The following is a 26,195-nucleotide window of genomic DNA, read 5'->3' as shown; positions in this document are numbered from 1 at the left end:
TCCCTCACACTCAAAATAGAGAGAATAAAAATAACACATGTTCTCCAAGGCTTGTTATAAAGATTAGATGAGATAATCCATGAAATGCATTTAGCCCACAGTAAGCATGATAAACTTTTGCTATTATTATAAATATATAAATGACAAACTGTTAATAATAAAAATAAAAGTTTGATGTTTGTGCTCTAGAATTTTATTTTATTGCACTAAAATATACTCACCAGAATATGGGACTTTCACCAGGTTCTTTCACTTTGTAGTATTCTTTGTCTTGTGGCAAGACTTTGGTTAACCCAAAATCTCCAATTTTAACCCTGTTTTCATTCTCCACCAATATATTCCTTGTTGCCAGATCCCTGTGTATATACCTTTTTGTACCAAGATACTCCATGCCCTATTGATAAAACGACATTTTTATTTCAGCTAAGTTTTACAAACATAAACAATTTAAATGGTCTTTCCTTTATATACTTCCTTAATTATCTAAGAAAAACTCTAGAGGACTTTGTAACAATTACTTCAGCATGTTCTTTTCATTTACAACAAGTAGCCAGGATATTAAGTACCTTGCATATCTGAGATGTATACTGCAGAAGTTTTTTATGATCTATTCGTTCTTTATGTTTTTGGAGGTAGTCTCGTAAACTTCCATAAGGTAAATATTCCATAATTAATCTTAGATTACGCCGGCCTTTTAACACACAAATGGGAATACAATGTTTTACTTTGCCATACTTTACTGATAAAATATTAGAAAATAATCATACATAAATGACTTAAAGATATACATAATCTCTAAGATGACAAACTTGATTCTAAATTAAGTGATGTAATAGTTAAGAACACAGGCTTTTTGAATAAAAAAGTTTTGAAAAGAAGCTAAAAAAATAGTTATGGTTTAATCTCATGTAACCCTTTATGCAAACCCAGATAAGCTGATGAGAAAATGTCCTTTTTCCTCATCTGTACAGAACAAAAAGTATCTAATTTAAAAAATATTTTCACAGAAAATGTGAGCAAAGACAATTTGTTTATTTAAAAATGATAGTCTCTTGGTAAGCTTAAGCAAGCATGGTAACCACCACCTGTGGTGAAAAGAATGAATAACCAGGAGCCAAACACTTCTTGTAGTTCTAGCCCACTGTCACCAAGCACAATCTCCAGTCACCTACATGCTTCTCTCCTTAGGCACAAGGCATGTAAGTCCAGACCTTGAGACATTTTATGTTTCCATTATCCAGGATGCCAAGAACGTACCTTGCATTCAAAATAGGTTTCAATGGGCAACATACCAGCACTGTAGCACACTCCCTTGTACTTTACAATGTTGTCATGCTGCAGGGATTTAAGGATTTCAATTTCCCTCTCAAAGTCTCTCAGGTGCTCTTCAGTACTGTGCTGGAGCTTCTTCACAGCTACCACCTCCCCAGTGTTGTCTTGTAGAGGGTCATATCGGCACATCTCCACACTGCCAAAATTACCCTAAACAACACATCACATTAGGCTAGAAATCTCAAGTCTTATAGACAAATTACTAATAAATTCTAATTATACAGACAATTCTGTATACAGCAGCTAAAATTAGCAGATGTAACTCTAAGGTTACATTAGGCAATTTTCAGAATAAGAAAAGGAAATAATATTTCAACAGGTAGATAGTAAACCTATACATTTAATTTCTTCAAGAGAAATTACAGGCTGGAGTATAAACAATTTCAAAAAAGCATTTAAACAAATCATGAACATGAATTATTAAAATAGCCCAAGAGACAGGCCAGGGAATTCTTAAATCTCTATCTTTAACTTCCAGAAAGATCTCTGCTTCTTCACAATATACCCTTTGATATCACTGACAGTGAGCTGAATAGAACAAGGAAGGGTCTGTTATGGACTGAATGTCTGTGTTCCCCCAAAATTCCTATGATAAAACCTTAACCCCCAAAGTGAGTGTATTCGAAGATAGGGCCTATAAAGAGGTGATAAAGCTGAAATGAGATCATAAAGGTGAGGCCTTATTCTGATATGGCTGGTGCCTTTATAAGAAAAAGAAAAGACACCAGAGCTCTCTGCCATGTGAAGACAGAGCCAAGAAAGTGGTCATATGGAAGCCAAGAAGAGAGTCCTCACTAGAAACTGAACACTGCCAGTGCTTAACCTTAGCCTTCAGCCCTCAGAACTATGAGAAATAAACTTCTATTGTTCAGGCCTCCAGTGATGGTATTTTGTTATGGCAGCCTGAACAGATTAATACCAGTTGATTTATTTGCTCAAGAAAAGAAGAAATGTTTAGCCTATGGGGATGGTCCCACATTTTTTTAAAGGTCAGTCTTTAACAAAATCTTTTTTTTTTTAATTTTTATTTATTTATGATAGTCAGAGAGAGAGAGAGAGAGAGAGAGAGACAGAGGCAGAGACACAGGCAGAGGGAGAAGCAGGCTCCATGCACCGGGAGCCCGATGTGGGATTCGATCCCGGGTCTCCAGGATCGCGCCCCAGGCCAAAGGCAGGCGCTAAACTGCTGCGCCACCCAGGGATCCCCAAAATCTATTTTTTAATTTAAAACTGTCTATATACTTTTCTTAAAAGTAGAATTAGCAGTTCAAGGAATATGGACATTTCAAAGGCCCCTGATACCTGCTGCAACAGAAGTTCTCCTGAAGGAATCACTGATTTAAGTTCAAATAAGCAGTGGAAAAAATGTCAATTTTATCATATTCCTGCCAACACTAAACACTAATTTTTCTAAATTTTCATCAGTTTGATAGGCACAAATCAATCTCACTGTTTTAATTTAGAATACCTCTATTTTCTTTTGAAGAAGATAAAGGCAAACACTGAGAGTGAAGAAATAGATTTAGGACAGGAAACCAGAAGGGAATGAAAATACTTGGAATGGGTACCACAGGAGAAATCAAATCCTAGAGAATAAAAGAACTACCAATTAAGAGAGTCCTAAATGCCAGCCAATGTTGGAAATCAATTTGCAATGAAGACATACATTTATATCTGATTGTTTTTTCAGTGTTTGAGAGATGAAAACACAAATAGAAAAAAATAATTCAGAATTCTATTGTTCCTACACTAGGAAACAACAAGGAAAGTAAAAGAGATAATCAAGGGAGGGAAGGTGATAGAATGTGGATACAAGTGAGTGGAAGCAGAGTTTCAATGGTCTACCAGGAGGTCTACCTAGGCTGGAAAAGGAGAGCTGAATCTAGAAGGTAGCTAGTAGGGTTCAGGAAGAAGAAAGGATCAAAGATGTAGTAATAAAGATATCAAAGAAGGATTTTTGTGTTGGAAAGAAACTAAAGATACAAAGTTATAGCCAGAGAGAGATTTCAGGGTCTGACAGGTCATAAGGAAGATAATTATCAGAGATTACAGAATTCAAGGTGGTCAGTTAACACAGACACAGATTTAAGATAGAGAGGCTGAGAATACTTACCTGGCAGGGGAGATACCATGATCATGAAGATACAGAGGTTGAGGAATTTAAAATAATGGCAAGGTAAGATGAAGAAAATAATGGCAGTGTAAGGTGAAGATGAAAACAATGAGTAACAAAGTACTCAAGGAATGTGGAGCGTTGACCAAGATACTGGCCAATGGTAAGGAGAGAATAATAACCATATTCACATAGGACTATTAATGATGCTTGAGAGTCTGATGTTTGAAGAGTAGTAGCAGCGAGTCCAGATCTGTGTGTCCCAGATCTGCACCATGAAGGAAGAGTAGGAAGATTTAAAAAAATCCAGGTTTTAAACTGAAGTGAAAAGTAAAGAATGTAAGTATATGAGGGCCCAAGTATAAAGATCACAAAAATACTCATTTTAGAATTCAAATAGCATGGGGCAGCCTGGGTGGCTCAGCGCTTTAGCGCCCCCTTCAGCCCAGGGCCTGATCCTGGAGACCTGGGAACAAGTCCCACATCGGGCTCCCTATGTGGAGCCTGCTTCTCCCTCTGCCTGTGTCTCTGCCTCTTTCTCCCTCTCTGTGTGTGTCTCTCATGAATGGGTGAATAAAATCTTAAAAAAAAAAAAAAGAATTCAAATAGCAAAAGAAAGGTTTTGCAATATTTTCTTAGCTCTTATGAGTATTAAAATACACCATTATTTCTGTTGGTTTAAAAAATACAGAAATAGAAAAGAATACAGAAATAATTTTAAGTACAAATTCATCCTTTGAATATTTTTACCACGCTGCTAATTGAAAAGAGTAAAGGAACACAACATACCAAGAGCTGTTGTTTTTATAAAATGAAAGGCAACTTGAACCTGAGGATGACCCTGAGGATCAAGACCTGAGCTGAGATCCTGAGGATCAAGACCTGAGCTGAGATCAAGAGTTGAATGCTTAACTGACTGAGCCACTAAAGTGTCCCTAAAGCCTCTATTTTCTAAATAAAATGTTCTATGATTATATATTAACTACTTAAAAAACCTGACATCTTACCTTGCCAAGTTGCTGTAGAAATTTCAAGTGTCTCTCTTCAAACTGTGTAGGGTCTTGGTCTTCAAAAGCACCAGGAAACCCTAGGGCACCAATTCTCATATTTGGTAACATGTCATTTTCTGTTAATAGTTCATAATCTGGAGAAACAAAGTATATTACTACATTAGCTGGCAAATTACATTTTTATTCACGCTAACCAAAATAATCAGAATGAGTTAGAAATACTATGTACAAATGACACAGAAAAACTCTAATAGTTTAAGCTATGCTAACAAGAGTCTTTTTTTATTACCCATAATCTAACAGGCTTTCAAGAAAGACTTTTGCAAAGAATAATTGCCAAAATAGGCAGTTTTAGTATTTATAAAGTAAGATTATTTTGACTTTTGTGGTGAGAATGGCAAGTAGTATTGGAAGAGGAAATACCTAGGGGTCAGACACATATACATTTAACTACATATTTTAAAGGACTGGACACACAAAAACAAGTTATTTTTGTTTATTAAACAATTTGTTTATGTTTAGAAAACCACTCAATTATAAAATACATAAGTAGTTTAAAAAAAGAAAAAACTGCTTCTAAAAAGTCAAATTAGCCAAAGAGACTTCTAGAGTATACTATTCATTAATTGGTAAACTAAAATCAGGTTATTGAAGAAGCCTTTGTTAAAAAGGAGAGATTGTTTAATCAAGACTAGAATATGTATAAAGTAGGAAAAGTCATGTGAACATAAGAGAGTCTAAAAGACATCAAGGTTCACTATATCATATTCCTGAAATGAATATAAATAACACTGTATGTTAACGAACTGGAATTAAAACTAAAACAAAAAAACAAAAAAACAAAAAACATCAAGGAACTTCTTAAGAGATTACAAAATTAGTAAAGATTTGTTAAATACAATAAAAATAGAAATATAGCTGGAAAATCAGTAAGACTATTCCACCAATACATACCTGGAGTAAACAAACTATTAAGATCTCGTATGATGGCTCTGAAAGAAGGTCTAAAATCTGGTTCATAATCCATACAATTATTAATAAGATTTGCTAATTCTGTCCACTTTGGTGCAGGAAGCTGGTGCCTATCTTCATAAAACTGTAGCTTCTATAATTCAAGAACCAGAAGAGAATGAACTATAAAATGTGATATCAAGCTTCTTTCTTAACATCAGACAGGCAAAAAAGATATCAAGTCATGCGAAAGAAAATGAAGAATTCTAACTTCACAGTCAATATAAACTTACTCTCTGAGAATCCAAAGCACTCAGAGGCTTATCTCCTCCACTGCAGATTTCCCACAAAGTGGTACCAAAACTCCATTTGTCTGTCGCCCAATTTAGATTTTTAGGATTTTCAATGCATTCAGGTGGTACCCATGGTATTCTCTCCTGAAGAACTTTTAAATGACAGGAACAAAGTATGATTAAATAGTTCCCACAAGTAAGTATTTTATATGCAAATAATTTTAAAACTGATTTGAATAACTGGGTCTTTTGTTTGTTTGTTAGGGGTTGTGTGTTACGTGCACCATACAAGCTCATACACTTATGAGCTAGAAAGGACCTTTGAGAGCATATAATTCATTATCTCTGCTTTAACAATGATAACACTAAAACCCATAAAGATTGAGTAATTTGCTCAAAGTCACAAAATTTGTTAGTAGCACAGTAAGAATTAGAATCTTATACAAATCTTGGATCGACTAAACTTCTTTCCATTAAACCATCATGTCTCAACTCGTTTCCTACTCTCTCTACCCCTTCCCTATGAGTTGTGCATTCAAAAACAATTTTTTTTTCCATAAAATTTGTCCTAAATTGTTTTTGGATTTTTTTGGGGGAGGGGTATTTATTTACAATGTGTAAGTAATAAAGGCAATGTTGTCATTCTGAGCTGTTCTAATGATTAAACAGCAGTGGCGATTCTAACTTGTACATGAGAAAACAAGGACCACCAGGCAGATCAATGGCTGAATTATACCAAGATACTATGAGTATGTAACTGATATAGGTAGTTTCCACTAAAATCATGGAGTCAAATAAAATAAAAATTAAAAATTAAAAAAATAAAATCATGGAATTTCCCAGGTTAAGTTGCTATGGTCTTTGACCTCATCAGAAAACACTATTCAAGGAAGGAGGGAGCAATTTTATTTATTATTATTATTATTATTATTATTATTTTAGGAGGGAGCAATTTTAAATCCATCTCTGGTAATCTGGCATACATACATACAAAACAAATAAAATGATATATAAGAGTGAAGGATAATCCATTGCACCATTTGGTATATTTTGGTAAAGCAATATGAATATTTTTGCTATGTAATTACAGCAGGTTCCTTTCTCTTTAACCATATGAATAAATTTTCACCTTCCTTTCCATTCCAAAGAGTTAAAGTTTCCCTGAATATGGTTCTAAAATCCTGTAACATTTTCTGCCCTAATATCTGTCTTCACTATCAGATAAGCTATCAAGCTTCAATACTGTTGGCTCAAATAGGATACATCAATGCACAAAAGTTGATCTATTAAAAGTCTACATTTAGAACATTCAATTAGAGAAATTAACTAAGCTAATGAGATACAATTGCAACATTTGTACCAAAAAACTCCTTTCAACTATGTGACTGAAATTTTTACTTTAGTTGTATTAAACAGAAGGCTAACTAACACAAAAGATTTTAAGTTTTTAAAAGTCAGAATTAGCTGGATAATTAAACTAAATAAGATCCCAAAGTAGACAATATATCTTCTCAAATTTTTAATTCAGTGACTGAAAAAAGAAAAATTTAGATAATTTGTGGCTCAAAGAATGTATTAGAAAATGTCACATTAAAAAATGGATAAAATCTGAACTTCCATACGAGTAGGGATTAAAACTATTTTAAAAAACCATTCTGTAGTCCATGATACATGCTTATAAGAAAGAAGAAATCAACAGAGACTAGGATATAACTATACCTTAATTTGGATTTCTAAAAATGGTAATTCAATTTGTTATTAATCAAGAACATATCAATAACAGAGGTTGAGAAAAAAATTATCAACATGCTTTTTTAATACTATTTTCCAAGTAGAGATGTGGAATCACTATGTTACACACCTGAAACTAATGTAACATTGTTTCAACTATACTCAAATAAAAAGAAAATTTAAAAAAAAGTTAAATGAGATTCCTGTAGAACTTACTGTCCTTTGGCAAAACTGTAATACTAATGCCAGGATCACTAAGTTTGATGAAAGGAGGATTTCCTGTCTTCCTGTCTTCTTCTCTGATAAGCAGAATATTTTTGGCACACACATTTCCATGAATAAGTGCTTTCTCTTCCTATTAAAGTTAAATGCACAGACATTCAAATATCAATCTACAAATGTTTGAAAACTTAGTATATCCAAGGTCCCAAAATGGATTTAAAGAAAAAAATAGGACAGTATTAACTAATTAACATTAATTTGGAAGCATGCTTTGAAATAAAAGTAAGGTTTATGGCAGCACTGTGTTTTCTGTTTTACTTTTCTAATGACACCACAATCTATGACCATGATGAGAAGAATGTATTAAAATTACTCAATGCCACTTCACTTTCTAAACCTGAGATTTTAAACAGTATGTATTTCTAAACATTAAGTATTGTTTCTGTTCAGCAGCAAGATGCAAGATGTGGGTACAACACTCTAAGGAGTCTGATCACTGGCTGGCCTTCTGGTATTCTGCTTCTATGGCAACATGCTTTCTCATTGAGCATAATGTCTATTTGTCCACAAATACCATAACAAGGGACTTTCTGCAGGGATTTTTTTGCTATCCATAACTAGCACAAGTTTCTATATATTTTTTATTAAATTCTCTAAACCCAAGTGACACAAACTATAGAGTGTTCATCAGCAATGTTAAGAGATTGATGGAATGACAAAACTCTTTCAAAAACATGATTTTACATAAATAAATATATGTCTAAAATAATCTCTTTCATCAACTAACAGATTATTTTAAATGACTCAGCATTTATTTATGTATTTCTTATTCCTGGGTCAAGAATCTTTCCACATTGCTTCATAAGACAGGACAGTAACTTTTTGATGAAAAATTATACTTATTACTTACTAGAAAATGCATTGCCCATGCCAACTGTTTAGCCACTTCAAGTTTCCAAAATATATTTATAGAATTCTTATTCTTTTTCAGATATGTATCTAATGATCCAAATTTTACAAATTCCTGAACCAGAATATCTGCATTAAAATATAAAAATTAAAGACTCAAGTACACATATGATAAAAATATATGTAACTTTAAACTTTTATAAATATATAGTTATATGTGAGTAGTACAGGTAAAGAGATTATGCAAAATTCACTCATGTAAAATATATTCTTTGTATTTTTGGGTTTAGTTATTTCACGACAGCAAGATGCAGGGATCTAACAATTACATATACAAAATATTACATATAATTACATGTATTACATAATTATATACACATATAAAATATATTGTTATATACCTCCACTACTATATTGTTACATTTTTATATTTACATATATACAATATTACTCCAGCATACTTCCATGTATTAGAGTACTGAATTATAGCTGCTTTTTTTAAACAAATGAAAATTTATCACAGAGTTGACCTCTCTTCCATGAAACTACAGTAGGGTCCCCTGCTTATCTATGGGTGTGCTTTCCACGGTTTCAGCTACCCATAGTCAACAGGTTCAGAAGCAGATGATCCTCTTTTCTGACTCACTGTCAGAAGGTAGAAGCCTAATACTGCATCACAGTGCCTACCTACATCATTCACTTCACTTCATCTCAGCACATAGGCATTTTATCATCTCACATCAACATAAGGGTGAGCACAGTATAAATATGATATTTTGATGGAGAAAGAGACCAGATTTGCATAAACTTTTACTACAGCAGATTGCTATGATTTTTCTATTTTATTACTAGTTATTGTTGTCATCTCTTATTATGCCTAATTTACAAACTAAACTTTATCACAGGTACGTATGTATGGGAAAAAAACATGGTGTACATAAGGCTGGGTACTATCCTCAGTTTCAGGCATCCCCTGGGGGTCTTGGAACAATACGCTGCAGATAAGGAGGGACTCTACTACATTTAGACATCAAAACTTCCTGAAATTCTTCTTCTACACATAAAAATGTATAGCAATGTCTATTCTTGCAGGCATTAAGGAGAATTTGAGTTTGAACTCTATTATCCTTTAATTATACACTGCAAAAAAGCAAAAATTAGTTTTCCATTTCTTTATCTTTAGAAGTATATTTTAAATATACTATTAAGATACACTTTGCTTCTAAAAACAGTCCCTGGCTGCCTTTAAGACATATAATAATTTCTAGCCATGTTAGTACTGACCAAGTCACCAAAAGCCAAGACTGTTTGTACATAAAGACGTGTTGTTTAATAATTAAACTGAGTTTAGAGTTTATTTATAGTCATCTAGGACTAATTTGTAAGGCAATAAGGTCAGGTTCTTAATTTCAAATCTAAATTTATTGAGATTATTTTGTTCTTTCTAATGCATAAACAGTAAGTTATATAAATGAGAAAAAAGGATTTGGATTTAATTATAAAAATGGAAAATTAAGATAAAATAAAAACTCAAAAAATTTAAGCAAAAAATTTAACCATGGCATCATGATACAGATCTTTAAAGAAATTCTGACAGACTTTCACATTGTAATCCATGTTAGTTCATGGCCCAGTAAGTCAAGTGCCTATACTTCACGCACACTTATGCTTCACCTTTGTTTTAAAATGCATGATCTTGGGGCACCTGAGTGGCTCGGCAGGTCAAGCCTCTGACTCATGATTTCAGCTCAGGTCATAATCTCAGGGTTGTATGATCGAGTCCTGTGGTGAGCTCGGAGTCAGGCTCTGTTTGTGCTAGGTGTGGAGCCTGTTTAAGGTTTTCTCTTTCCCTCTTTCTCTGTCCCTCCCTCCTCCAAATAAAAATAAAAATAAATAAAATGCATAATCTTATCTCAAATTGTGATCCTCTTGATCTAATATTAAAATTACTTAGTTCTCACTTGGTGTATATCTAATATTAAAATTACTTCATTTTCACTTTGTTAGTGACAAAAGTTAGTGACTTTGGACCTTGGTGGGTAACTATGGGTAACTAAAACAAATTTAATGAATGTTTTGCTGCACACAGTTAATTCAGAGAACAATCCATATACTGATAATTAAGAAATAGATCACAGGTAAATCTATGTAATGGCAAGTGTCGAAAAAAGAATAAATATCTGAGAATTACAATGAACAAAAACTTAATAAAACTTTTTTATGTGGCATTTAAGACCTATTATGTTTCACAGATACCACTGATTGTCATGTCTCATTATTTTATGTGTCATAAAAGAACAAAGAGTAAATTATGGCACGTCATTGATTACATCACACTTCTCGATTTCAGGTATTTTTAAATGTGAAAAAAATGCATCACAGAATCAATGAAATAAATATAAAAGCAAGCATAAGAACTGGAATTAAATGCTCTGACACACTGTTTTCAAACTTTTTTTAAAATGTATTCTTTCTTCCCCTAAATGAAAAATTATGGGAAATACCAATAAATAAAAGAAATAAATACAGAACTATTCTAGTTGAGGATAAGAGAAGTTTCCATCATGGTAGTAAGATTTATTCTCACTTCATCAACCTTCAGATACCTGACATACTTCCTCAGAATAGATTTAAAAATCACTGCCTTTGAAAAGACTATCAATTTTCAAAGATATGAAGAAATGTTACATAAGTATGGACGTATATTTAATTCACATTATTAATGGAAAATGGAGAATTACATAAGTAATTTTCTGGATGTAAACTTTGTTTTTATGAACAGTCTAAATTTAGACATCAACCATATCAAATATCAACACCCAATCATTTCAATCAGTTTCATTAAAATTTTAGCCTTTTACTTTTTTTTTTATTATTCCAAAAAAATTTGTGCTGAAATGGCCAATTATTCCAATGACATATTGAACCAGCCATAATTTGCATTGCTGTGGAGAAAAGGTTGTAAGATATTTGTTTACTCTAATATTCTACTGTTTGGGCATTTTAACATACAGCATATTAACTGTTTCCTGAACTTTAATTTCATTCATTGGTTTCCCTTTTTAGAAGACATAACTGAACAGTTATAGGATGTTTTTGGTTTCAACAATATTTAACTCTTCTTAAATTGGGTTTAATATGATTTATACTGATACTTAGTTATGATCCTGAAATTGAATTTGCTATATAAACAAAAATACATGCTCTGAGAAAGGCGTAACATTAACATAAGGGAGTCTGTAGTTTTACTTACTCTCCTCTCCACAGACACATACTCCATAATTTAAAACCAGATGCTTATGAGAAAGCTGGCTCATCATGCTGGCTGCTTCAAAGAAAGACTAAGAAAAAAAAACATACAAAAAATGCAAAAGAATTATTGTTTGTGTCTATAAATGTTCACAGGTCAGAAAGATACTGTCTGCTGTAAGAGAAATGCATGCTCTCCATTCTTAGCAGAACTACAGATAAAATTACAAAATGCTTTGGTTCCTTTATATGGACCTACAACTGCTATCAACCTCAATGCTAGAGTTCATTCTAAGGAAATCCCTGAGTAAGCCTCAAATAAGAAGTAGCAAAGAGAGAGAGCAATAATGGTACAGGGCAACATAATAGGATGCCCTTCATCCCTAGCACTTGCAGTAGAGCACAGAGACAGTGATAGGGGACTCAGTAAATACATGAAAGCTTCAAATAACCTCTCAAACAATTAAAAATGATCTCTGTACAGATAAAATATCGTAACAACTATGTCAGGAGACTGGCATAGTATTAGTATCACTCTAACAACCAACTCTAACCTTTGTCTAGAACTTCTGGGTATAGTTATTGAGGATCACAATCACCAACACTGTGGGTATTCTGGATTAGAGAAACTCTTTCACTTGGATGTTTCACATCACCTTTCACCAACATCATTTCAGACATTTTAAGTGTCATAAATGTTTGTTATGTCATGTTTGGCGATGCCTTGCTATGTTAAGGATCCTGGCAACTAACAACTGGCTTTCTGCTGCCTAGCATCTCTGGATGATGCTCAGAAGCATTCATATTTCACCTAGAGTGTTCCTTAGTACAGTGCCTTTCAAAAATTTTTTTATAACTGAAGGAAATCTGTGGAACCCTTAAAACTCTGGAGAGCCAAGTTTGAAAGCCTTAATATATGCAGAGATGCTGTAATACCCATAATACAATGTGAAGAGTAACTAGTTTGGAAATAAGTTATTATAAAAAAAAATTCTATAATGTTCTATTGCCTCCCACAGAAAGCACCCTCAGAAAGATCCTTGATATACATACTTTTAAAAGTTGCAGTTGTGGAAAGCTGCATGCATAAATGTGTCGTGCCAATATAAGAGCATATGTTTAAATATCATAAATGACATGAACCACACAAAGAACATACATACCTCTGAATAATTTCTGTGTGCTTTATCAAGAACTTTTAAAAGAACTTCTGTTTCATGCAGTTGACCATAGTCTCCTACTTCTCTTCTCACACCTTTAAAAATTTTTGTAAAAGTGCCTTGGCCAAGACTTTCGTTCTTTAGAAGAAAAAAGGAAAAAAAGAATGAGTAAAGATGAAGAAAGATGTAGCAATTAGGAAATATGTTTAATGACAAAGGGTTTTTAAAAATTCATGAGCAAATAGTTAACTGTATTCTGTAATAAAGGACAGAATATAAGGATTAATAAATAAAGTACATTTTGGATCCACCATGGTCTTGAGTCCCCTGAATTAGCTGTAATTATCACTTTTTCATAGTGTCTGTGTTTACCTACACTTTTTTACATGTGAATGTTTTTCTTTGTTTGCCTTTCATATAGTGAAAAGCAGTCTGGTGTAGTCTGTGGAGGCAGAATGTGGAACTGTTCCGAATCACCACCTTCTAATTGTGGGACCTCAGGCTATTTCATCTCTCTGTACTGTAGGCTGTCCTGGTCTCTTCATCTGAACAAAGGGGATAATCATTTTCCCATATGATTGTTATGAACAATAAATGAGTGACTAGACGAAAGCACTGAGAACAGTCTACAACACATAGTAAATGCTCAGTAAGTGCTGGTCATTACTACTATTAATATTTCTTGCAAAATAATTGACAACAGCCTGCGCTCTGAGGTAGAGCTGCCTGTGTTCAAACCGCAGCTCTTACTGTCACTAGTTTTGTGACTTTAGGTCATGTAGCAACTCTGCTGTTACTCACATGAGGATTCATGTCTTTATAATTCTGTGTAATTCTATCCACTCTTTCCTTTTGGAACTCACACATCAGCTGGTCTTTCTCATTCTACTTTCCATGTCCCTTAAACTCTTTTTCATAATTTCCATTTCTTCCTATTTGCTGCATATGAATAATTTTCAGGTCTATTTTGCCATTCACTAATTCTCCCACCGATCATGAGTAATCTGCTCTCTAACCTCTCTATGTTCTAATGCCAATGAGCATATTTTTCATTCCTGTACTTTTCTTCCTCCAAATCATTCTGGTCTTTCTGATAATGTCTTGGTTCTTTTCCATGTTTTCACAGCTCCATTTTTATCTTTAAACACCTACATGTATTTTATCATCTCAATCTGAGAAGTCTATTATATGAAGTTCTTGGAGGTCTAATTTTGATGTTTGTTGGTCTGCTGACTCTCACTTAATCCTGAATTATTTCCCTGTATATTATAAAAATTTTTATTAAAAGCTCATGTTTATTTTATTATTTTTTTTTTTAAAGCTCATGTTTAAAGCAGTTTATTTGAGGGGATCTTGGATGGCCCAGGTCAAGTGTAAGTTCTTCCAAAAAGATTTTGTATTTGTTTCTTCCAAGCATCACAGGACACTACTAGGAGAATACCACATTTTATTTTAATTTGTCAGTTTAGGGTTTCTCAGACCATGCAGATGGTATAAAGAAATCTAAACTGAGGGGATTCCTGGGTAGCTCAGAGGTTGAGCACCTGCCTATGGCCCCGGGCGTGATCCTGGAGACCGGGGATCGAGTCCCATGTCGGGCTCCCTGCATGGAGCCTGCTTCTCCCTCTGCCTGTGTCTCTGCCTCTCTCTCTCTCTCTCTCTCTCTCTCTCTCTCTGTCTCTCATGAATAAATAAATAAAATCTTTAAAAAAAAAATCTAAACTGAAAAGCTTATGGTTACAAATTCTCAGAAGAGACTTTTTTCCCAAGAGCCCAACTAAAACAGACAACACTCTTTTTCTTTTTCTTTCTAGTGGGCGAATATTTCAACAATCCATGTTGTTCCACTGAGGATGTATTTACTTGAGGGTCCTGGCTCATTCTTCAGAAATAGTCTCACTTTTAACTCCTGGTCTTGTGGAGTCCTTAAGGCATGGCCCTTCTTTGTGTTGCTTTTAGATCTTAATTCCCTGGATTAGTAAAACTAATCCTGATCCCTCAACATCATCCTGCAGCCCAAACATCAGCTCTTATGTACACTTTGTTTTCAATTCCTCTTTTATTTTTAACTCCTTGCATTTCCCTTACTTTCCAGTGAACTTGAGAATTAAGACACAGGTCTTCTGCAGACAAAGATTTTTAATTTTTAAATTGAGATTCGTAAAGGAATATTTTTAAATTCCTAAAAAGAGAATAAAATTCCATTCTTAATCAGTTTTGCTAATTTCTAACTCAAGTTTGGTATCACATCTGCAATAAAAATATTTAAACTGAAATATTTATTTTAATAAAATAAAATAAAAATATTTAAACTGAAATAAATTTTTGAATTTATAGATTATAATAGAATTAATCCCAAATGTCACAAGAATGTAATGTGAAATGGGAAATTAAGATAACAGTTGTTTTAAAAGGACAAAAAAGATGATAATTAGCATTTAATGACTTACAAACATCAAATCTTCATTTCTGATTTTGTGGAACACCATTTGGTTCACATTATTATGCCTCTGTAATGTTGGTGATGTTGGTACATCAGAAACGCCATTGGTTCTGAAGACTAGAAGGTTTGACTTATCTGTTAAAAAAAAAAAAGAAAAAGAAAAAGAAGCAATGAAATAAATCTACATAACCAAAGCACATCAAGGATATAAACCGCTCCAGAGGAATAAAATGTGTTCTATATGTAACAAACACTTAACAACTCATTGTTCATTTTTTAAATAAATAGAAACTTATTTCAGGAACTTATTCACTGAACTTTGATGCATTTTAACCAGTTATTTCAAACATTCAAAATTGTAATGTTTTCCTTAACTAATGTAAATTTTCATGAATTTCAATGATAATTTCTAATAAACCTATTATCTCATGGGATTTTTCAATCTTCTACACTTAAAAAATAAAGACAGTAAATTAAAATTCTAAAAGAGTACAAAAGTTTTTACTTAGGGACACCTGCATGGCTCAGTGGTTGAGCGTCTGCCTTCAGCCCAGGGCATGACCTGGGGTCCCAGGAGCAAGTCCCACATTGGGCTCCCTGCATGTAGTCTGCTTATCTCTCTGCCTAGGTCTCTGCCTCTTTCTGTCTCTCATGAATAAATTAATAAAATCTTAAAAAAAAAAAAAGTTTTTACTTAGAACAACATATGGGAATTTGGTAGTGGAGTTTTTCAGTTCAATAACTGATGCCTTTTATAACAAGCAATTATCATTTCTTAAATGCAATTTCAGAATTATGGGACTTCAGGTCATATCTAGACAACCTAACTGAACAACCCTATGTAAGGATGCTTATGTAAGAGAAAGATGTTTTGCCTCCAGAGATGCTTCTTTCATATTTCCTTTACAAGCAATAATGAAGATGCCTTCTACCACAGACACAATCCATGAGCAGTATTTTAAAACTAGCTAGAAAATTATTTTACCTTTCAATTTTGGGGGACAGCATTTGGTAAACTGGAAAATTATGCTGTCTGAGCGAACAGTCTCCATGTGGTAGCAGTTCAAAAGATCTTTAAGATTACGGAAGCTCTTCTTGGTCCCACTGAGGTTGTATTCTCCATTTTCATTTTTTGTAATCAAACAGTGCTTATATTCGATGACATTTTCTCGCTATGTAAGTTTAATTATAAAGAGACAGAGGGAAAAAACCAAAGTGGTCAAAACTGTAATTCTTGTGACAAAATGCTATCACACAACCAAACAACAGAACATTTAGACTGAACTGTGAATCCTAGCCTAGTACTGCTACAGGGTGACAGGAATGCCTGGTTCTACAAAAAGGTATCTGATTATAATTTCACATCCTACCTAAATGGCTTAACAGCTGATTTCCCTAAAAAGCAAGTAAAAAAGCAATGATAATGAACAATAATAATAACATCCTTAACAGTTTTCTATCATTTGTAAGATAAAATCTAAAACTATTTTATAACATATAATACCTTCCATGAGCTGGCTTCCTTCTCCAACTTCACTGCTACCAGAGCCAACATACAACCTGTGTTCTAGGTTTACTAAGTAACTTTAAAATTTTTAAGCAAATGTCATGTTGTTTTACACTGTGATATACATCTATGCTGGCTCTCTACCTATGAATATAGATCCTCTCCTTCTGAGCAATGGACTTTTAGGCATTTCTTAACACTCAATTCAAGTATCATCCATTCTGTGAGGCCCTAACAGCCCTGACCCCAGTCACACAAGCCAAGGTGATTACTCATTCACTGTGCCACTATTGTATCTGCACGGTTACCTCCCTATGGTGATTTTAATATTTTTCAGCTTTTCAATGTTTGTTTTATGTGCTATACTTAGAACTTCTTAATTTATGTAGTTTTTAAACTTATTATTTAACCTCCTTGAGACCATTTAAAAAATAAAACTGACAAAATACCTCAAGTCCTTCCTACTGTAAAAGCACTTTCTGGGGCACCTGGGTGGCTCAGTCAGTTAAACATCTCTGCCTTCAGCTCAGGTCAGGATCCCAGGGTCCTGGGATTGAGTGCCGCATCAGGCTCCCAGCTCAGTGGGAAGACTGCATCTCCCTCTCCCTGTGCCCCTCACCTCTCTATCTCAAACAAATTAAAAAAAATAAAAAAAGCATTTTCTTAATTGCAACCCTTTCTGTTACTGTCTACATCTGTCTATTCTAATAACAATGATCAATTTAATACTTTTTTGGTGTATCTTCCTACTTTTTCCTTTCCCAAGATACATTTCTTAAAGCAGAGTTATATCATACACTAATATACAGCCTTCATATTAGGCTGAGCAAATACGGTAAACATTAAAAAAAATTTTGAATTGATAATATAATGGATTGTTATATATATAATAAAAAGATAAATGAAATTAAGATAGTATTATATAACGCTAAACTCATTTAGTGAGTAACCTATCTTATGTATTTATGGATAATTAATCTATTCTATATGCTAAATATAAGTGTATTTTCTAAAAATTAAAATAACTGAATAACCAAATCCTTACTTTCTTTACTTTTGAAAAGTAAGACAAATTTTGGAAGTTGCTATAAAGTTTCTCAAGATTTATACCATGAAACTACCTTGTAAGTGATGGTATATTTTTAAGTATTTTAGATAGTAAACAATCTTTGATGAGATCCAAAAGTATCTGTATTAACAGTGCAGTTTCATTTTTATTTTATCTTTAAAACATGCACATTATAGAACATTATTCTTAATACTGGAAAACTGCTAGTTAACAGTGTTGTTTCTTTATCAACCTATTTCACTCTAAACCTGTAACCATTACCAATAAAAGCAAAATTTACTTCTGATTCATTTAGTTCTATATGTTTTGATAACAATCTCCATTTTTATGAAAAGAGACTTGAAAAAATGACACACTAGTAATAACCAGACATCAAAAATAAAATAAATCCTAAAGACATTATAAATAATTTTATATTTTTATACAAATCCTAGGAATTATATCCTGTTTACTAATATAGAATCCCTGAGATAAACTAAGCATTACTATGCTAGTTATCATATCCAGAGCTGTAATTCTGAGTATTAGAAAAAGAAACAATGATAAATCAACATGAAGGGGAAATCATACAGACTAAATAAAGATGTTACCTTTGCCAGAGGAGGGGTGTGGGATGGGAAATAAGATTTAAAAAACAAAACGTTACCATTATGTGAAATACTAACCTCAATGGCAAAAGTCAGGAAATATTTATTAAAGTCCTTAGGGCTGCATCGAAGTACATAGAGTCCAGTCTGATTACCTGCTTTCTTCAGCTTACTGATAGCAAAATCCATTCTAAAGGCAAAGAAGTAATTTGAATAACATAGCAAGTGCCATGACATCAAGACCAAAATGTCATCTAAGAGATCAAAAGTCAAATCTCAAATTCTCAGAATTTTTGTTTCCTCTACTTTATATGTCTATCAGTTTTAAGGAAAAATATTATAACACCAAGCTATTTGGCAATAAGTTCAAACTAATTTAATGGATTTTAAAAACAAATAAAAGGTATTATAAAACATACAAAATCACTCAGAACATTTCATCCATGTAAATTTTCTGCCTCCTAATTAAAAATTTAGTATTTCAAGGGTGCCTGGGTGGCAGCTGCTTAAGCGTCCACCTTCAGCTTGGGTCATGATCTCAGGGTCCTGGGATTGAACCTCAAGTGGGGCTCCCTGCTCAGCAGGGAGTTTGCTTCTCCCCCTCCCTTTGCTGCTCCCTGCTGCTCGTGCACATACTCATTCCCAAGAAACTTCATTTAACAATATATTGTAAAGCACTTATGTCTTTTCTACCATAGCAATTACTAATATAAAAATTTATATGCATTATTTTAATATTTAATATAACACCAAAGTATAACAGAAGACCTATGGCAAGTGACAAAGACTACTGATTTTCAAAATGTGTTATATGTTTTATTGAAGCTGAACAATCTTGAAGGAAAAGTCAAAATGTAATCTATATGAAAGCAAGAAAAATCTGTTTCATTCATCGCTGTATTTCTTATATACAAAGCAGTGGCACATATCAGGTACTCAGTAAATGTTCTATAAATAAATGAAAAAATGCTTGAATGGATGGATGAATAATGAATGGATGAATGGTAGGAGTTTTTTATACACCTAAGTTATAGAAGGAGCAAGTAGTACAACTTTTTAATAACAATACTTATTATTAAACAGGTAAGAGGTATAGACAGAATCAAGTCTTAAACGTTAGGATATGTTTTCTCAAATATTTAATTAAGGGTAGGTTAAGGTCAAGACACACATGCTCACAAACTCAGACTATTTTTTCTGCTCAAATCTTTCACACATGGTGCCAACTGCTACACTACATACTGGCTGAGAGATAACTAGGGCTTGGGTTAAGCAGATGTTATGAATGATAGCTGGCTTTATCCAGTATTCAGGTAAAGGTTTATAATGGGGTAGATCCATATGGTAGCTAGTAGCCACAGGTTCCTACTTAAATATAAAGTTATTAAAATTAAATTTAAAAATGCAGTTCTTCAGGGAGCCTGGATGGCTCAGTTAAGAGTCCAACTCTTGATCTCAGCTCAGGTCTTGATCTCAGGGTCATGAGTTCAAGCCCCACCCACTATGAAGCCTACCTAAAAAATTTAATAAATAAATTAAAATTCAGTTCCTCAACTGCACTAGTGACTACTGTATTACACAGCACAGAAATAGAACATCTTCATTTTCATCATTAAAGAAAGTACTACACAGCATCAGTCTTAGAAATTGGGACATCTTGTGTTCAAAGCTTTCAGTAGGAGTTGGATTATCCAAAAATAATAATGATCATCAAATTTTGCATTGTGGTTCCTCCGCAGTATTTTAAAATTAATGAAATAGAAGTTGGAAAATTTCTTAATACCCAAGAATGAATTAAGTGCACTGAGGTAACTAAATGCCAAACTGTACAATTTAGAAGTATTATTGATTGGGATACAAGTAGCAAATTATACCCTACATAATTCTAATTCTTATGTAATCTGATTGCAAATAGACTTTTGTTTTTTAAAAAACGAGAAACTTTAGTCACATTAAGGTAGTATTTTGTTCCTAAACTCCTACACCTATGTATCACTTCATTATGTAAAATTCTTGTTAACATCTCATTGACTTTTTAAAAAATTTACTTTTAAAGTGGGTATTACTCACAAAATTGGGCCATGACAGTTGCTTTGTATATTTTCAAGGACCATTGGAGGTGCTACTTCTTTACAGAGGTAATGATGTGCATCTGCAGTTAATCTATAATAGCCATCAATTAATGACACAAAGGACAAAGCTTCTCTTAATGAGCTAAGTTCAATTTCCTAAGCAGAAAAAAGAAAATAAGAAGTATCATTTAAAAAGTCAGCTGCATGTTACATACTGAAAATTCTCTTCATTTTGTTATTATATTAATTCTCCTAAATTAATTTTCTTCTAAATTGTTCAAATCTTTCATAGCTCTCAATTATCCAATCTGAATTATAAATTCTTAACGTATGATATTTAAGTCCCTCTCAAATATGGGCTTGTCATATCTTTATAGTTCACTTTTCATCCATAATTTTACTATATTTCCCAAAACCCCATTAGACAGATATGCCAGTCATCTCAATTAGAAATCTATCTAATCTGATATAAAAGTCTGTACTACTTAGAAATTATGAGCATTTATTTTTATATACCAAGTATATACTGCGAGGTTAAAACATTCATACTGTAAGCTCAAATGTATGTAGTATAATCAAAAATCACATAAAGGCATGCTATCATTATATCATACATACATAAGTGAGCATATAATCAGCCTAAAATACAACATCTTATTTAATGGAAAAACCCCTTATTTAATGGAAGCAACATCTTCTAAAATCAGGAATAAGATAGCCCAATACTTAATGTGTTGTATTATATTTAATCAACATAATTAGACCACAGGAAAAAAATATATAAGAATAGAAATTAGAAACAAGCAGGTAAAACTATTTAATTTGGAGATTATATGATTGTATACTTGGGGAACCCTAAAGAAGACAGCTATAAAACTACTACAACATAAAGATAATTCATTAAGATAGTACAATAAAAAAATCAATAGCTTTTATATACATTAAAAATAGTCAATTAGATTATATAATGAAAAAAAAAACAGCCTCATTTATATCAGTACACACACAAAAACAGTACCTAGGATTAAACTTCACCAAAAAATGTGCAAAATAATTTTTAGAAAAACTTAAAAATGCTATTGTTAAAATGCAACTTTTTATTTGAATATAGAGTGGATTTACCATGTTCTTGGAGAGGAAAATTCAACATCATAAAGTTGTAAAAATCCTCCCTAAATTAACTTTCTAATTTGTCACAATCCCAACAAAAGTACCAACAGGTACTGGCAGAAAAGGCAAATACAAGATTCAGAAAACCAGGGATCTGAAAGCAGATTATTTTCTTTCAGAAAATCTTTCCCAGGATGATAAGAGAAGGATGCTCAAGGATTACAGCTGTGCATGGCCTAAAGAGCTTCCAGCCCAGATGAGATAGCAAAACCAGTGTTCAAGGAGGGACTTTTCCAGGAAATAAACAGAAGTGATATAACATTTGACTATGTGAAATGTGTTGAGCAGTGAGCTACTTACAGAATTCTCATAGGGAGTAGAGAGAGATACAAAAAAAGGATATATACAAAGGAAAAAAGTTAAAGTGATTAACCCCTAGAAAAACAAAAATTTGCACAAGAATGGAAATGTGATTACAGAACACTGCTTGCCTCAGTAATGAACGATATTTAGTTATAATGAGAACATAGAATACAGATTTATACCAAAAAGTATAATGAGAGACATGTGTGATGTATCAGAACTATAACAGGTATTTACCTACACAATTAGGCCAAAAAATAGATACTAGGGATGCCTGGGTAGCTCAGTCAGTTAAATGTCCAACTCTTGATTCTGGCTCAGGTTCTGACCTCAGGGTCATGAAATCAATCCCCATGTATGTCCAGTTCCATGCTGGGCATGGGGCCTGCTTAAGATTCTCTCTCCCTCTGCCCCTCCTCACCCTGCTCAAGCTATCTCTAAAAAATTTTTAAATTTTAAGAATAGGTACTAAAAACCCAGAAACAAGTTAAAATACTGAAGAACTGCAAATCTGTACTCCCAAAGGATTAATACTCAATATATATTGAGAAAAAATGCTATAAATCAATTAAAAAAAAAGAAAAGAAAATTAGTCAAAGGATATAAAAAGACAATCCACAGAAGAAGAGATACAAACAGCTGGCTTGTAAACACATGAGAAATTTCTCCATCTCAGGTTCTAACTAAAAAATGAAATAAAACACAGAAGAGCAATATTTGTCCCATAATTTTTGCAAAATATTTAAAAATTGGTAACACCCAAGGATGCTTCAATGAACACGGGGTACAATAACTCTAAGGTAGTGACTGTTTCCTTTGGATATATACCCAGAAGTAAAATTGCTAAATCAAGATGTTAAGTTTTATGTGAAGCATATTTTACCATATATTTAAGATAAAAAGACAGACAAGGCAAAAACGCCAGAATAAAGAGTAAAAGGATGGTTTTAAAAAGTGTAACTAATATATAACAGACTGGAAAAAGGAAATAATAAGCAAAAATTTCTCATACATAGCAATAGTTTGTTAGAAAAAATATATTGAGAAAAGGTTCTTAATCCTATTAAGTAGCAGAAAAAGCAAAATATATCATGAACAGAATTCAGCAAGAAACATGATATATCAATATTAATAACCATCATTACTGAAAAACATAAAACAATTATTGGATACAAGGGAGAAATACAGTGTATCCCTTACACAGAAAAGGTACTATGGTAAAGAAATGTCCATTCTTCCCAATTTAATCTTTAGAGCCATTCTAACAAAATGTAAATGCAGTACTTGGAGGAGCTTTAGGACTACTAAACAAGCCAGGTGGTGTCCCAGTGAAGGGCTTAAGTTGTCAAGTCATGCATTTGCATTTACATAGGCCCTATCACTTAACTAACACCATGATCTTGGAAAGCTGCTTTACTTCTTTATGTTGCAGACTTCAAAATAAAGCCAAAGGGTCCAAATACCATCTCATAAATTAGTTCTTTACGTTACTACAGGATGTTCACATTAGCATGAATAAACTCTTCTAGAAATACTTTTTTATAAATATCACATTTACAGAATAAAGGTATACCCTGTTTCAGTGCACTTCACTTTATTGCATTTCTCAGATATTGCCTTTTTTTTTTTTTTTTTTAAAAGAGTGAAGATTTGTGACAACCCTGCAACAAAATCAAGTCTTTTGGTACCATTGTTCCAATGGCAGTTGCTCACTACTTGTCTAGGAGAGGGGCAATGAGATTAATGTTTTCATGCCTACTAACACACCATCCGTTCAATAGCCTGTGGATCAAGGAGTCATTTCAATATTCAAGTCTTATTATCTAAGAAATATACTTCTTAAGGCTATAGCTGCCATAGATAGTGATTTCTCTGCCAGGATTGAGCCATCAATTGAAAATCTTCTGGAAAGGAGTCACCCACCATTCCAGATGCCAATTAGAACATTTGTGATTCGTGGCAAGAGGTCAAAATATCAACATAAAGAGGAATTTGGAAGAAGGTTATTCCACCCTCACAGATAAGTTTGAGGTGTTCAAGACTGCAGAGGAGGAAGTAACTGCAACAGTGGTGGAAACAGCAAGAGAATGAGAAGTAGAGCCTGAATGTGGGGTGCCTGGTGGCTCAATCAGTTGAGCATCCGACTCGCGTGATTTTAGCTCAGGTAATGATCTCATGGGTTGTGGAAGAGACCCCGTGTCAGGCTCTGTGCTCAGTACAGAATCTGCTTGGGATTCTGTGCCTCTCCCCCACACCCTGATTGCACACATGTGTTCTAGCTCTCTTTCTCTCTCTCTCTCAAATACATAAAATCTTTAAAAAATTTTTAAGTTGTTTTTTTTTTAATGTGACTACAATCTCCTGTATAACTTGAATGGATAAGTTGATTCTTACAGATGAGCAAAGAAAATGGTTTGCTTTTCAGCTCGGGTTTGTTGTTTTTTTGTTTCTTTTTTTCTTAAGATTTTATTTATTTATTTGACAAAGAAAGAGGGAGAGACACACAGCACAAGCAGGGGGAGCAGGAGAGGGAAAAGCAGGTTCACAGGACCCCGGGATCATGACCCGAGCCAAAGGTAGACAGGCACCTCAGAAAGTGATTTTTTGAAATGGAAACCTACCCGTGGTGAAAATGCTGTGAAGACTGTTGAAATAACAACAAAAGATTTAGAATATTACATCAATTTAGTTGATAGAGCAGTGACTTGGTTTGAGAGGATTAACCCTAATTTTGAAAGAAATTCTGTGGGTAAAATGCTATCAAGCAGCACACATGCTGAGAGAAATCACTCGTCAATTGGCAAACTTCACTGTTGCCCTATTTTAAGAAATTTTGCCATAGCCAACCCCAATCTTCAGCACACAACACTCTGATCAGTCAGCAGTCATGAACACTGATACAACCTACTCCACCAGCAAAAAGATTATATAATTCACTGAAAGCTCAGATGATGGTCAGCATTTCTTAGCAATAAAATATTTTTTAATTAAGGTATGTACATTTTTTAGACATAATGCTATTGCATACTTAATAGATTACAGTGCAGTGTAAACATAACTTTTATATGCACTGGGAAACAAAATTTCATTTGACTTGCTTTATTGCGGTATTTACTTTATTATGGTGGTTCAGAATTGAATCCACGCTATCTCCAAGGTATACCTATAAATATTTAGATATATTTATACAATACACATGTATATTTTTGATATTTATAGGATAAATATTTCTTCTATTAATTTCACACTGCAGTTGGAAATTATTAATCATCCTTTCACTGATCCATGAAATACTTATCAAGCTCTGTCTAAAGTAGGTCCTGGAGGACTATGCAAGGTGGAGAGAGCAAAAACACATACCCCAAAATGATCCTTACATTCGAGAAGTTCATAGTCTAGTAGCAGTTAGTAGCTGCACACTATTTACATATTTTTACCCAAGAACGGTAAAGTACACAGACTAAAATGAATTATAAGTTAGTTACAATTTTAGTAAATATAACCCGAAAATAAAGAAGCAGGTAATATAGATACTGAAGCTAAACGAACACATAACATTATTGTGATGTTTTAAGTCCAGAGGTCAAAAAATACATGAGTTAAAAAAGAGAACAGAGCCAGACAAGTAGTCAATTTAAGAGAAGAGTATAAAGGAATTTACTTTTTCCCTTTCAATTAAAACAACTGGGATTTCTAACTATACTTAGCACGGTGAACACTGTGTAAGCATAGAATTATCAAATCATGATGAAATGAAATGTTTATCTGAAAATGTTTATCTGAAACTCATATACAACATTGTATGTCAACTATACTTTAATAAAAAAAATTTAAAAATAAAAAATAAGTTTTCTGAAGCTGATAATCAAAGAAAGAGAAAGAATTAATCTTTTAGAACCAATCATGTGTTTCAGCTCGGGTTGGGCTAACCTGGGATTGGCTTAGACTATTATATGAATCCCAGAAAGCATTTCACCATTCCTATTTTAATTACGCAGTATGACTGGATGATGCACATCCCTACTGGTTAAAAAAAAGAAAAAAGAATATAGTCTGGAATGAGCATTACAACAG

At 33.2% G+C, this 26,195-nt stretch overlaps 1 protein-coding gene across 4 annotated transcripts in view; it reads right to left on the bottom strand.

The window, feature by feature from the left end:
- The window catches only part of JAK2 (Janus kinase 2), a 117,039-nt gene that overhangs the window by 10,424 nt on the left and 80,420 nt on the right, over positions 1–26,195 (bottom strand). For all 4 annotated transcript variants that reach the window (XM_041741504.1, XM_041741514.1, XM_041741520.1 and 1 more), the window contains 14 exons: positions 20,647–20,804; positions 18,655–18,766; positions 16,399–16,585; positions 15,421–15,548; positions 12,974–13,108; positions 11,815–11,902; positions 8,563–8,690; positions 7,647–7,785; positions 5,700–5,851; positions 5,410–5,560; positions 4,453–4,589; positions 1,293–1,482; positions 567–691; positions 222–394 (listed from right to left, as the gene is read on the bottom strand). In XM_041741504.1, coding sequence (XP_041597438.1) covers positions 222–394; positions 567–691; positions 1,293–1,482; positions 4,453–4,589; positions 5,410–5,560; positions 5,700–5,851; positions 7,647–7,785; positions 8,563–8,690; positions 11,815–11,902; positions 12,974–13,108; positions 15,421–15,548; positions 16,399–16,585; positions 18,655–18,766; positions 20,647–20,804 — 2,003 coding nt within the window. The remainder of the gene's footprint in view (positions 1–221; positions 395–566; positions 692–1,292; positions 1,483–4,452; positions 4,590–5,409; positions 5,561–5,699; positions 5,852–7,646; positions 7,786–8,562; positions 8,691–11,814; positions 11,903–12,973; positions 13,109–15,420; positions 15,549–16,398; positions 16,586–18,654; positions 18,767–20,646; positions 20,805–26,195) is intronic.

This window comes from Vulpes lagopus, chromosome 2 (assembly GCF_018345385.1).
Source record: "Vulpes lagopus strain Blue_001 chromosome 2, ASM1834538v1, whole genome shotgun sequence".
Lineage (NCBI taxonomy): Eukaryota > Metazoa > Chordata > Mammalia > Carnivora > Canidae > Vulpes > Vulpes lagopus.
The sequence above is the reverse complement of the archived record's forward strand: the minus strand, read 5'-3'. Positions and strand labels throughout refer to the sequence as shown.